The 14,117-nt window shown below is 36.8% G+C and overlaps 1 protein-coding gene across 1 annotated transcript in view; it reads left to right on the plus strand.

The window, feature by feature from the left end:
• The window catches only part of nbas (neuroblastoma amplified sequence), a 230,152-nt gene that overhangs the window by 207,764 nt on the left and 8,271 nt on the right, over positions 1–14,117 (plus strand). The window contains exon 52 of the mRNA XM_015392244.1: positions 368–502. Coding sequence (XP_015247730.1) covers positions 368–502 — 135 coding nt within the window. The remainder of the gene's footprint in view (positions 1–367; positions 503–14,117) is intronic.

Raw genomic sequence — 14,117 nt, forward strand, 5'->3', positions numbered from 1 at the left:
GATATTACCATGGGAAGTAGGAGAGGGTGCAGATGGAGGTCTTTTACTCTGTTCTGAACAGCTTTAATTTGAATCTGCTGGAATGAAACTGCCAGAGCATGAGGGAGTCAGATTGCATTGTGTTATCCATACATTACCTTACTGAGCTGCAACAGGAGCCAGTGTATGCAGTGAACATCTGTTTATGCATAAACCTTTATGGCTGTAAAGGATAATCCCAGTAATTAACTTTCACTCTTTATCCCTCTGTTTTTTTCCACCCCTTTTGTTCTCCTTTTCTTTTTATGCTTTTGGTTTGCCAATCTTATCTCACTTATCATCCTCTCCCTCTATCCTTTCATCTGCACCCCTGTCCGTCCTTCTTCAGTGTATTCGACACATAGCACACCTGCTGCTCCAAAACCAGCCGAGCCTCCAGCAGTCCGCCCTAAAACTAATGTCAGAGAGCGGCGATGAACAGCTGCTGCAGCTGACTCTGGATCAGATCAACAGCATGAGCGCAGTAAGTGTCACCGTAAAGAAAAAAAACAGAAAAGCCCATGTTCATATTTTCACGCTAAGCAGGCTTCCCTGCATGGATAATACTTGAAATGCATTTTGATAAGTGTTCAATTAATTATGTACTTTGAAAATGCCACTGTTTTACAGCTTCACTGAACCCAAGATGGTGTTTAAGTTTTCTTGATTCTCTCAACCATCTGTCAGAGCCCAGATGTTTTTGGTTTATAGCAATATAAAAAAAAAAGCAAAACTAAAGATAATCTTATATACTTTGTTGTAAGGGAGACTGATATAAGAAAAACATGAATTTTATAGATATCTGCCTAAATGACTGAATCAATTATCCTATTGGTTTCTGTACTTGATTATTTTCTACTAAAGAAGAAATCCAGAATGTGTTTATTTAGACATGAGAGAAACTGACATAATGTTAACTTAATATGGTTTCAGTTTTTCTTTTGTGTTTAAAAAAAATACATTTTGGCAATTTAATGAAAAAGCTATTTGGGGCAAATTGGTTGTTGTATAATGATGCGGTCAATTTAATCTACAGATAAGGTGTTTAATATAAAATTCCAGGCTGTTCACTGTGTAATCTCCCTCAGTCTTTCTAAGACATACAGTTACTTTCAGCCCATTATGTTAGCTTTGTTTTACTTACTGTAGTAACATTCAGTAGTTTAGCTGCGCTGTTTTATTCTCTATGCATTTTGACTAATCTTCAATTAATTTGAGTTTTTCTTGCTTAAAGTGCACTTTTTCTACCCAAAATACAAAGAATACTAAACAAAACCCAGTCGAATTCAAAAGATAAGCTCTTTAAAAAAAACACAAGAAGGTGCATATAAACCCAAAATGATTTATTCGCTAGGTGGTTTAAGTGAAATGCAGTATTTCAGAAGTGTGTATTTTTTCTAAAGAAATATGAAAAGCTTTTGACTCTCTGATCCTGTTCAGTGAATTAAAGGTTATCTGTCATAATTATTATTTTACTGTAGACATTCTTTTGCCCTCTAGAGCAAAATTGAGAACTTGTGCCTCCAACTTTGACCGCCTATATTCTATGTAATGTAGGTTAAAAAAAATGTAAATCCCTTTATTGTCGCACAATGGGGAAATTCACTCTCTGCATTTTGACACATCCCCTTGGGGAGCATTGGCCTGCCATTGTGTGGCACCTGGGGAGCAGTGTGGGGTTAAGGGTTTTGCTCAGAGACCCAGAGTGCAGGCTGTGGGGATTGAACCGGGAACTTGCAACCTTCTCAGAGCACAAGCACACTGCTCTAACCCACTAGGCCAGCACTCATCAGGTTATAATTATCTCATTCAATTAAAAATACATAATTTTAATCTGAGGGGGAATTATGTTTAATTGCTGCTTGCATGAAGGGTCTGCAGTAGTGGTCAGTTTTTCAACCGATCTGGAAAAGCCTTTGACTGAAAACACAGTTGTTGTTTAATAGTCCTCTGAAGAATTTCTTCAACATTTCATTTTAGCCAAGAAAAATAATGAACTACAGCTTTATAATAATTCTACAGATTTACCAACATCCTGCTTATTGTAAATATTATTTCTGAAAGGGCTGAGCCAGAGTCACAACTCAAATCTTATGAAGGAAATGTTGGAAGGGTTATTTTTTTTTTTTTTTTAAACACTGGACTTCTTTAGCAGTCATACACCACAGTAGAATCAGCAAAAAAACAAAAAAAGATTGTTTCATGCACAAGTAACATTGTAGTGAGGTTCTACTTGGGCAGATTGTCCACAGTGACCTTACCTCTATCCATGTTTCATATCATACAGGCACTAAACTGAATAAAAAGGGAAGAGTAGAAACATTTTCAGGCCCCTTCATGAGGAGTCAAAAACCTAGCCGTTCTGTTCTTTTTAAAATCATCTTTAGGATGTCTTTGTAAATGAGCAGTGTTATATTTATCTAAAGAAGCCTTCATTCTTTTGCCTATCGTTTTAGATCATTGCTAAGATAAGAAATTAAAAATGTGTGAGCTGCTCTCCATAGTTCCTCCCATCAGATAAGCAATTGTCATAAAGTATCCCCTCAGACTCTCCGACCCTTGCGACAATATTAACTGTTGGAATCCTTATTAAATGAAATGATCAAGCTCCTGTTTTATTGGACCTGCTTTTTTATAACAGTGACATTAGGAAAGAAAGAAATGAAGTAAAGCATGGAGGGTGGTGAGAGAACCAATGTGATTTTAGACTTAAAAATTACAACATTTAATTAAAACAAGTTGATTAAAATCTTCAGTATGTCAAGGGTTTTAGTAGGGAGAGGACAAAAGATAACTAAGTTAAAATCACAACGACTGATTCCTTCTTTCTGTGTTGCTGTAATATTTTATTTATATATAGATTTAGATATACATGGATATAGATATAAGTAGGTATACTGTAGGTAGAGAGATATCAGCCACATTGGATTGACTAGACCTATTTAACGCCCTGCAAGAGCATCCTAAAAGTATCCTAAAAGTATGTTGAATAGATTTATTAGACTTAGATTTTATTTTGTCATTCTGTACACACAAGTGTACACAAAAAGAAATTTTGTAAGTACAGCTCTCTAGACTATTTCATTTTTAAAGTGCAGCCTTGATAAAGGTAAGCAGCAGTGATAAAAACATTGTGATGAAAAAAAACACTGGTGAAAAAAAGTGATGTAAACATATAGTTACACTTACAACATTCAGTTTTTTTACAAACCATTTTACATAACATTCAGCAGTCTAATGGCAGTGAGGAAAAAACTGTTCTGGAATCTGCTGGACCTGCATCGAATGCTGTGAAGCCTTTTCCCAGAGGGCAGCAGGGAGAACAGTTCATGGTGGGGGTGTGAGGGGTCATTTATAATGTTACAGGCTCGGGACACGCAGCGCTGGGATGAAATGTCTTAAATGGAGCGAAAAGGGAATTTATGCATGGATTAATTCATTTATTTTGATTTATTTGTTTATTTAAAGGCCCTACAAAGTTTAAAAAACACCCATAAAAAGACACCTACTGTAAAAGTGCTTGAATAATTCTGTGAGTTTGAAATTTCACACTAAGGGTGACAGCTCTCAGTTTGTCTTTTTGGTTGATACTTGCTTCTTTTTTGTGTTTACTATGTAGTAATCATAGCAAAATTGGGCAGAGCAGCAGATATGTCGGTGTGTGCAATCTTCTCCTTGTTGTCCAGTAGCTGTGAAATGCAATGCAGGGGAAATGCAAATCTCAGGATGCATGGCTTGCCAAAAAAAACTACACTGAGTGCTTGTCAAGGGACTCAAAAATGACCTCTGCTTGGTGCAGAGTCTGCTGTAAAGCAATTAGTCAAGTCCATGGGTCATGTTGCTTTGTTCAGCCAGTTTAGAGAGATTCGTCACAAAAATACGCCTTTGAAATTAAAAGTTTGAATGTCGTGTCTTTGCTTCACTACTTAGCATTCTCTAACATGATGACTAAAGTCCCAATGTGTGATGCTAGCTCATTTGCTGATTATGGTGACTCAGACATGACTCGCTTCCAGTTACCCACCTTGGTGTGTGCAAGTGACGGGTCACTAGTTGGAGACCTTTTTGCTACTTCAGCTGTGCTGACCATGCTACATCAGGCTTACCTGTCCTACCACTTCATGGCTGATTGCTCATTCCCAAACACTTCCATTTTCTTATTGAACAGCTCTCAGTTGACTGTGGAATATTTAGAAGTGTGGAAATTTCATGACTGGATTAGTTGCACAGGTGGCATCCTATCATAGCTCCATGCTGGAATTCACTGAGGTCCTGACAGCGACCCATTCTTTTACAAATGTTTGTAAAAACAGTCTGCATGCCTAGGTGCTTGATTTTACACACAAGTGATTGGAACACCTGATTCTAATAATTTGGATGGTTGAGCCAATATTTTGGTAACATATTGTTATTCATAATTTTGTAATGATCCAATATGATACCAAGCAAAATTTAGAGACATTCTTAAAGGGAAATATGCTGTACTGTACTGCATAATAAGTCACCTGGAAGAAAAAAAATTGTTTTCATTGGTAAATAAAGGCAAACAAGAAATTTTTAGACTGTATCACATTGATTTATTCCCAGAGTTCGGTGCCAGGTAGCTCATTACCAAGAGTGTCATTACAGCAACAGAGTGAAGGAAGCTGCAGATTCTCCATTTGTGTAAATCTGTTATGGCAAAAGAGGTAGTAGTGCGAATGCTGGTGATGTTTAATTTGCTGAGGGAAATGCTGGAAAACTGAATCTCGGGGAAGAAAATCTATAACGGCAGCATCTTTCCATGCAAATAGCTAATATGGTAAAAGTTTACAAATAGACTGGAGTATAAGAATTTTAAAATGTTAAGTGTAAGAAAGTGTGAATCAGTGTTTTTTTGTGTGTGTGTGTGCTAATTTTGAACTTTTAATTGATTTCCTGTAAAAAAAAAAAAAAAAAAAAAAAAAAACCCAACTTAGATTAACAACGGCATAAATGGCCCTTGCATGATGCTTGATCATAAAAGTCCAAACAGCAAAGTTCAGTAAATATATCAAATAAAAGTGTAACAGTTATGGGGGTAGAAAATAAAAAAATAATAGACTCTTTAGAGCTGCAGAGTAGACTGTTTGTGTTATGAAAAAAAAAAAATGTATATCTAAAACAGTGGACAAAAATATCCATTTATTGATATGCTGAAAATGAATGCTTGCTGATAAAATTTGTGGATTCTTATCCCTTTATTCTTTAGTTATCTCTTCACTAAGAACACATTTCACCAGCACACTCTGTTAGCAGTTTAAATCATTTATTTTTGTAATGGTTTTTAAAATTTCAAACAATTTAATGAATAAAAATTCCAAAAGTGACCTTTTCCAAATCTAAAACTTCAAATCTGGTCACCTCTGCTGGAGTATTAATTACATTTGGACATGAAATAGTGACTCAGGCTTAACAGCAATACAGTCTGTCAGCTATTTAGCACTATGAGCAGGACCAATAGATTTATTAACCAGTGTTGATGTTTTTTTTCAAGCTTTTTACTGCTCTCTGGTGATTGCTTTGAGTAGATTTAACTTTCCTTTAGGGAAAACTTGCCTGAGTAAAGGCAATTGAAGACCGAAGGTAGAAATGGAGCATAACAATCTCACAGTACAGCCTAGAATGCAACTTCTATTTACTAAAGTCATTTGTTTTATTCTGCTCTTCTCCTCTACTTTAAAAACTGGACCTAGAATTTTTCCTTTTAATAGTGTTAGACTGGCTTGTATTTTTCACAGCAATCCCTTTAGTTCTGCTTCTGTTGGCTTTAACTACTGCAGAACATACTGACCACTTTTGTTAAAACAGCTTTTTTGTTCTTGAACTCTCCATTGGTGTGTTTTTAGCATTTTTTGCTTCCAATATATCACTTTCTTTTTTTTTAACTTATTTATGTAAATGTATTGGTTTGAATGAATGTAGGCTGAATGGTGTACTTCATAATTGGAGTTAGATAAGACATATTTGTCTTGTAAAGTATGAGAGTATGAGACGGCATTGGCTGATAATTGGTGTTACATCAATTAACTAAATTAAATTGAATTGACCTGGGTTGCCCATAGCATTACTCTTAATTATTAGTTTGGAAATTTGTGCGATATGTGATACTGATCAAGAAAGTTAAAGAAATACTGTTAGCTGTTGTTTTACTTTTTTATCTAACCTTTATACTTTTTTCATGTTTTTTTTGCTGTCATTCAAGCTCGCCCCACTCTGGGGTGTTTTATCAGATCTACAAATAGCCCCAGCTTGTCAACAGCCGCTGTGCAGCAACCATTAGCAGATCTGTATCTCAGGATCAGACATTATTGATTTCCTGGCTTAGGCTGGTCAGTTAGAAATACAGCAAGATTCTCTACCACAGATGCGTCACTGTTAATTGAGTGTTTTTACCTTTCAGTTAGTTCAAGTGTTTCATTAAGGTTTCCTCTTTTTAAAATGTTTCACTTCATCATACCAGTCAGAATCACAATATGGAAGGTTTTACTAAATGTCACTCATAATTTATTATGACATTAACAAGCCTGAAGTTGTGTCAAGCCAAAGTGCAAAATGAATTTATCAACCCAGCACTTGTGATTAACTGCATGAAAACCACATGCAGCTGGGAGTGATTGGCCACCTTTATCTCTAAGCACGTTTTTTCCTGGCACTGTTTAGTGTCTGATCTCCGAAATTACAGTTTTCATCACCATCAATTTTTAAACACTGATATTATGAAAATAGTTTTATAATTATAGCATCATTTCAGAGAACACGTCGACTGTGATACGTGTGTTAATTTAGCTTTAAATTTGCAGTAATTGGAGCTTTATAACAATTAAGTAGGTTTATTGAGCTCTGGATCAGGGCACAACAAAGGGATGATGAAGAACTTAGGAAGGGAGGAGAGAAGTAGGAGTATAGCAAGTTGTTTTCTTAAGGGAGACAAGGAGGTAATGGAGCAAGTATGAGGATTGGGGTGCATTCTTAATACAGAAAAATGCACTGTGCTCCTTTATTTCTCCTCTTTGGCAGCAGAGGCTTCCACAGCTTTCAGGGCAGTGTTACATGGTGTCTGGTCATTTTCGGCTCTCCCTTTCTTGCTTGTTTTAGAGAAGATGTATAGCTGTGGAGGTGGGAAAATGAGCTCTCTGAGAGGGAGCATGTCTAGCCAAATGGGAAACAAACCTGAAGGTCTGATAAGAACCATCTTATGTCTGAATGAGCTCTGTCCAGCCAAATGTATACACAAAACACAATTACAGAAAAATGCTCTTGCTCCATTTTACGCTTCCTTTATCATTAGGTTCATTTCTGCTTTTTGTTTGGTAATGCTTAAAGTTTGCATTTTAGGCAAGTACAGTAGTGAAGTCTACAATAACTAAGAAAATGTGTACCGGTACGTCATGAAAGAATTCATACAGAATAGAAAATAAAGACCAAAAAAAGACACCATTAGAGGTCAGTTTTTCCCAATCTTACTGTAGTAGGATGGTAAATCAACGAGGATGACTGATTGCAGTTGCCACATCTACAGTTAAGCTCACTTGTAGCAAACATGTGCATGCACGTTTTTCGAAGAGATTGACCTATGCCAAGTCAGACGTCTGTCAAAAAGGCACACACTTAATACTCATACAGTTTTGTTTAAAACACACACACACATTTTGAACATTTTATGTGTGCGGATTCAATCCCATCAGGCCTCAATATATCACATACGTGATTGCATATCCCTCCTCTGCCATAATGTTGTGCTTCATAGGCTCCTGTAGCTTCTCTCCTAATCACCTGTTTCTGCCTGTCTTGTTAACCTTTTGTCAATTTTAAGGTAGAATCAGCCAGAGAAAGTTGCATACCTCCGATTGGGTGTTTTTAGTTATACGCCTCTTTAAAACGACAATCTTTATATTGCTTTATTTGTATAGCACATTTCAGCAACAGGGCAATTCAAAGTGCTTCAAATAAAATCAGTTAAAAAATAAATAAAACACAGAAGAACCAGTTAAAACTAAAAACAAAATAAAACACAAGAATAAAAATTACTGTGCAGTACAAGAGATTAAACTGTAAAGAAATGAACGTCATTTAAAGAAAGGCAACATCAAAAAGAAAGGTCTTTATCATTGATTTAAAAGAACTGAGAGTAGCAGCGAACCTGCAAATTTCTGGGAGTTTATTCCAGATGTGAGGACCAAAGAAACTGAAAGCTGCTTCCCCCTGTTTAGTTCTGACCCTAGGAACAGAAAGTAGACATGTCCCAGATGACCTTAGAGGTCTGGGGGGGTCATAGTGTACTAGCAGGTCAGAAATGTATTTTGGCCCTAAACCATTTCGTGATTTTATAAACTAGCAAAAGTACTACACAATCTTATTAATTCAGACTGTGTCTAACACAGCTTGGATTGTATATTGTTGAAATATAACGATGTGCTTCTTTGGTTTAATTTCAACATATGAAAAATTTGCTTACAGTATGGAAATATCTTGATACAAGAGAAAGCTCAAGTTTTACAGAAAATAGATGGTTATCAGTTGGCTGATAGTTAATAAATTTAATAGGTAGTAAGGTCTGTTAACGTTTGATGAACTCATTAATCGATAACTTGCATCCCTGGTCTCCACCCATACGTTAACTTATACTTCAACTGAACAGCCTACCACATACTCTCATGGATGGCTGCTCTCAGACTCTGCACACACAGGTACGGGCCAAGCTAAATTTTAACGACCACTTACATGACTTCTCACTGCACTGCACAGTGCACTTATTGGAACCTAAGGAAGCAAAAACTGACTTAATAAAACAAATGTCAAGTTTTTTTTTATGAAGGCGAATGCTGCCTGATTAATGCTGGTCCAGGAAATTGGACTTTCTTTGTTAGAAGTATGGTTAAATGTTATAGTCCCATATCTGCAAATTTTCACTACATATTTCTGTTAACCTTTTCTGTTTTGCCAAAAGAAGCAGAGCTCCTTTAAATGCTTTTTAAGCATCTTTAAGTGTACAAGAGGACAAAGTATAGCATTCATATGATAGCATTCATTTTGTATCAAAAAGGCTTTAAAATGGTTAGTATTACTGTACTTCTGCTTGGTTTTGTGTAATGCATAATATTATTATAAACCACTGCAGACATGCTTACATTGGTCAGTGTATTGCAAGAAAACTTTTTTAAAATAAAGAAATATGATCTTTATTAAAAAGGGAAAAAAGACACAACTCTTGTGCACATTCTTCCACTCTGAGAGTCGGTTCGTATATGGTCTCCCAAACACCAAATCTGTGTGGTTGCATCGCCTAAAACACTAAATAAATTTTACCCTGTCAGGGTTGGTGATTTGCCCATATGCCCATATGCTGTAGGATTTACGATTGAGATAAAGACTATAAGATATGCAGAGCACTAAAGCAAAAGGCCTAACTTGTGTTTGTCTCTTTTTATTCTCAGCACATTCAGGAATGAAAATTACACGTGCAAATGGCCAAACAATTGTTGGATAAATTTGTCATAACAAGGCGTTTAGAAAGCCTCATCTGGTATTAAGCATTTTGAAGAGTGAATCCTTATGAGGGCAGACTAAGTATCTGCATAGCAAACTAATAGATTATGAAACATCATTGCTTAGACAATTAAGCATAATTTACATACCATAGCAGTTGTGCATATATCATCTTTAAATAGTATCTCTCGGTTGCAACATTCAGGCTTCAAATGGATCTGTTGTTTTATGAGTCCATAAACCATAATATTTTGGTAAAGGGTCCCAGAGTGAAAAGATTTCAAAGATTTCCTGTTTGATTGTACACATCCATCCATCCATCCATTTTCTCCCACTAAGTCCTTGAGAGGGTCGCGGCCTATGGGCGAGAGGCGGGGTGCACCCTGGACAGGTTGCTAGTCTGTCACAGGGCAACACAGAGACACACAACCACGCAGACACACACTCACACCTAAGGACAATTTAGAGAAGCGAGTTAACCTAACAGTCCTTTTTTTGGACTGTGGGAGGAAGCCGGAGTATTCGGAGAGAACCCATGCATGCACAGGGAGAACATGCAAACACAAGGCAGAAAAGAGCAGAAATCAAACCCAGAACCTTTTTTCTGCAATGCAACAGCGCTACCCACTGCGCCACCGTGAAGCTCTTTTTCTGTAGTCATATGTACCCCATAGTGTACATACAAGCTGCATTTTCTTTATTAAACGGTGGCTTTTAACGAGTCAAAGTTTCAACAATGTCAATGACTGTCATCCGTTTTCTTGTAATTCTGTGGTGGTGTCTCAAGTCCACCAGTGGGCCACGCATACATTCTACAGCATCTTCAATGCGGCTATTTGTTCACATCTATACATAAAATTCTCTTTTAATCCACTTAGGAGGAAGATTGGTGTCATCTTCATATGGACCGGGCTTCAGAACTTCTTTACATTTGCTTGAGTCATGTCACAGGCAAACTAAGCTTGAGATCACACTATATGATACTACGACACATGCATAGGAAGGTGCTGCTCTTGGATAACTGCTTCTCATAAAATACAGAGCAAATGTGCACTAGCTGTATGTAGAGGAAGATGTGTTAGAACACAGGTAAACAGTATCCAAATACTATCTAGCAATATTACTGTTTGTCTGACAAAAAAAAATCTTATACATTTCGTCATATTGTACCTTAATGCAAAAATTATTTTAAAACGTATAACCGTTCTTGTATACTTGCTTGATTTTATTATTTACAATCATTTTACAAGTACAATGTGAAATATTTGTGTTCTTTTAAAGCTTTTTAAGCTGATTTCAAGGTAACTGTCTGGTTTTATATTGCAGTTGAATATTTCAACCATTAGCTCAGGTTGTGAAACTTGAAATATAATCACGATTGCTGGAGCTGCAAGGTGCTAAGTTTCTCTCAACTCTATTAAAGGATAACAAAGCTGCTAACAATAGCTGAAACTCTGCAGCGCGGAAATAAACAGATGATTTAATGTATCGCAGCAATGCTCCCTGGGCCTACTTTTGTTTGCTGACTGGCCAGTTGTGACTTAAGCAACAGTCAATTCACAACCTAATTGTATCTGCTCTTTTATTTGTCTTTTCTGCTTTTTTTTTTTTTCTGGACAGGTTAACAAAAAGAGCCTGTCAAAAGAAACAAATAGTGTGTTCTCCATCTGCTCCCTAAGTAAAGACAAAAGGATGGTGCATACATCTGTTAGACTGAGTGATTATGTGTCTAATAGCTTGTTTAATTGGGCTTATTTACAATTTGGGTCCCATATTGGACCTATTAAGCTAGCTCTGTTTGTTTACTACTCAGTGTGTTGATCCCTGACTTGCTTACTGAATGTGTATTTTTTTTCAGCTTTGTCACCACCCACTTATATTTTTTTTTATTTTTCAGCTTTACAGCCTCTTTTCTGTCATTTTCAATCATGTTTTGCTGTAAGCAAGATGGCTGTGTGTGTGTGCACACTTCAGTTTGATGTACCGCTAAAGCCCAGGGACAGGCAGAGTGAAGGGAAGCACAGCCTGAGGAGGGACAGCAAAGGATGAGAGGAGGAAGAGATAGTTGTGTGTTGTCTGGCATTCCAAAGGAGCTTTATGATTTAAATGATAAAAGAAGGCTTGGCCATGCATAATGTATTAAGCATTGTACGTGTTTGGCACTCCCAATTAAGTTCTTGGCTGGATTCAGCTGAGGAAGGTAGAAAGCCAACCAAGACGTATGCAGAAAATTACTGACACACTGACTGCAAATGGAAAACAGGTGTGCAAAATACTGACCAGACAATTTAGGTTCTATTTAGTGGCTTTTGAAACCAAACAAGAAAGACAACCTTGCTTGTCTCTGATGAGAGGCACTGGCAAGAGATGAGAGGCTAAAAACAAGAGCAAACTGGTAAGGGGGGCATCTTATGGCTTCAGTTTGATGTGCCAGTTGTCGTGTCACGCTGAGTGTTTGTTCACTCAGAGTATACGCCGGCTGTGAGTATGAGCAAATTTGCAGGAGTTAGACGATGCTTCTTGATTTTGAGCTCTCTGAAGAGACAGGCGTGCTATTGGAAGCTTTTGAAGAGATTTGGAGGGTCTCTCCTCCTGATAAACCCACCTGTGAACATGCACAGCTCCTGGTAGGTTTTCATGTTCTCAAGGTTGTTGACCCCTGATAAAAGAAGCAGCACATGATGGAAGTATTCTCTCAACAATTAGATTTGGTTGCTATAGATTTTCTCATTAAAAAAAGTGTTTTGTAGTTGTTATGCTTAAAACCATAACAGACATTTAAAGTTTTAAAATAAATATTGGCAATGATGATATAAAAGAATATTAAAAGATATTTTTGTCAAAAATTATTATTTAATGTTTTTGTCATTATTTATTTACTTACCCCCCCCCCAAAAAAAACAAAACAAAAAAAAAACAGTAAGCTGTTTGTCCTGTTCAGTGACCTTCCGGTTGAAACAAAAAACTCTTATCTCTTGTCTGATAAGCTGGCACTGATGGTATCAACCCTACCGAAATCATAAAAATTGTTGCTCAAACTCAGAGGAAGTGCAGAGATTTCAGAGGCTATTTTAAGGAAAGCCTTTTCCGCATGCTGAAACATTTCTGGGGTTAATTCTGATTGCAGGGCAGAGATCAAGGCTGCTCTCCATAGAAGAGAGATTTATTTTTTCTTTTGAGCTTTTTGAAGAGAAATCTAGATTGTCTGAAATTGTTACTGGCAGGTCAAAGTAGCTGTAAAAACTGAAGATCAGAAATCTGTCAACAAAAAAGGGCTGATCAGTGTATCTGTAGTTCACCCAAGACAAGCTTACATCCATGATTCATTGTGTTTCTTTTATTTACTGATAACACCAACTCAATTATGTGACTGCCCATCATACTTGCAGACAGGATTATCAGCACCAGGTTATCTTCAACCACTAATTCTGCTGTGATTTCACATATTACAGCAGTATGCAGGAAAGACCTATGGGGCCAAAAGCAAGGGGGAAAAAAAGCTATTGTTTTGAAAGGTCATGTGAAATTAGATGGCAGCTGCAATTTTAGCTTATAGTGCATTAAAGCCTCAGTGTAAATGGACCACTCGTGAAAGGGAATTACCACCCTGACTTCACTAAAACCATACATGCTTATTTGTTACAATGAGTTTATGGATCTGCAAAGTAATTGTCCATCTAAGCTCTCTGTAGGTGCTTTTATACAACCTTTATGATCTCAAAAGTGAAAGAAAATTAGTATTTAAAATGTTATGGTGAATTTTTATTTATTAACAATGGTATAGTTCAGAGATTAAACTACAGTTCTGTATATTTTAAAGTAAGTTTATGGTAAATAGTGGGATCACTCCCTCTGATAATCCCACAAATAAATGTTTCATAGCATAGGAGGAGACACCCTAATACAGCTTAACCTATTTTATGGCTGTAATTCTCTCAAACGAATAGCTTTTATTGTAACTTTACAAAAAAATGCCAAAGAATTTAAATCTCTCTCAGGAAAGATGGACTCTGATCTCCCTATAATATTCCGACTACAGTCTCTGAGTGGAAACGTTTTTCCCTTCACTGATAGCTCATGTATGTAAAATGTAGTTGGAGTATACAAGGGCAATCAGAACTTTGTCATGACACTCAGAGGGCTGATGCTGCATGCTTATATAGGAGGTGTTAATGCTGGATTAGCACTTGTGCCTGAAATGTGACAGAGTTCTTAATACAACTAGAAGGACACAAAAGTAAGTGTGCTGCTCTAATATCAAGATTCCACCCCAGCCCTCCATTTCTCACATGCTTCTTCACATCTATTTTCAGCTCAGCTGTCAATCCGACTGGGTCTAAGACTCAAATCGGCTGTCTCTCTTGACACCGTCAAACTGTAATAGCCTGGGAGGTATAGGGGTGTGTGTGCGTTTGTGTGTCTGAGAGTATAAGGTTTGAAGCCATTGCTTGCATTCTGCTCTGGAGGTCTGTTGAACAATTCCATAATAAACAATATTATGAAAGAAAGACAGAATTGTGTTACAATATTTATGCATTGGTCCCAGTTTCCTGCAAAAAAAAAAAAAAAAAAACACACACATTTGTGCATTA

The sequence above is a fragment of the Cyprinodon variegatus genome, unplaced genomic scaffold, assembly GCF_000732505.1.
Source record: "Cyprinodon variegatus isolate N-32 unplaced genomic scaffold, C_variegatus-1.0 Scaffold581, whole genome shotgun sequence".
Classification (NCBI taxonomy): domain Eukaryota; kingdom Metazoa; phylum Chordata; class Actinopteri; order Cyprinodontiformes; family Cyprinodontidae; genus Cyprinodon; species Cyprinodon variegatus.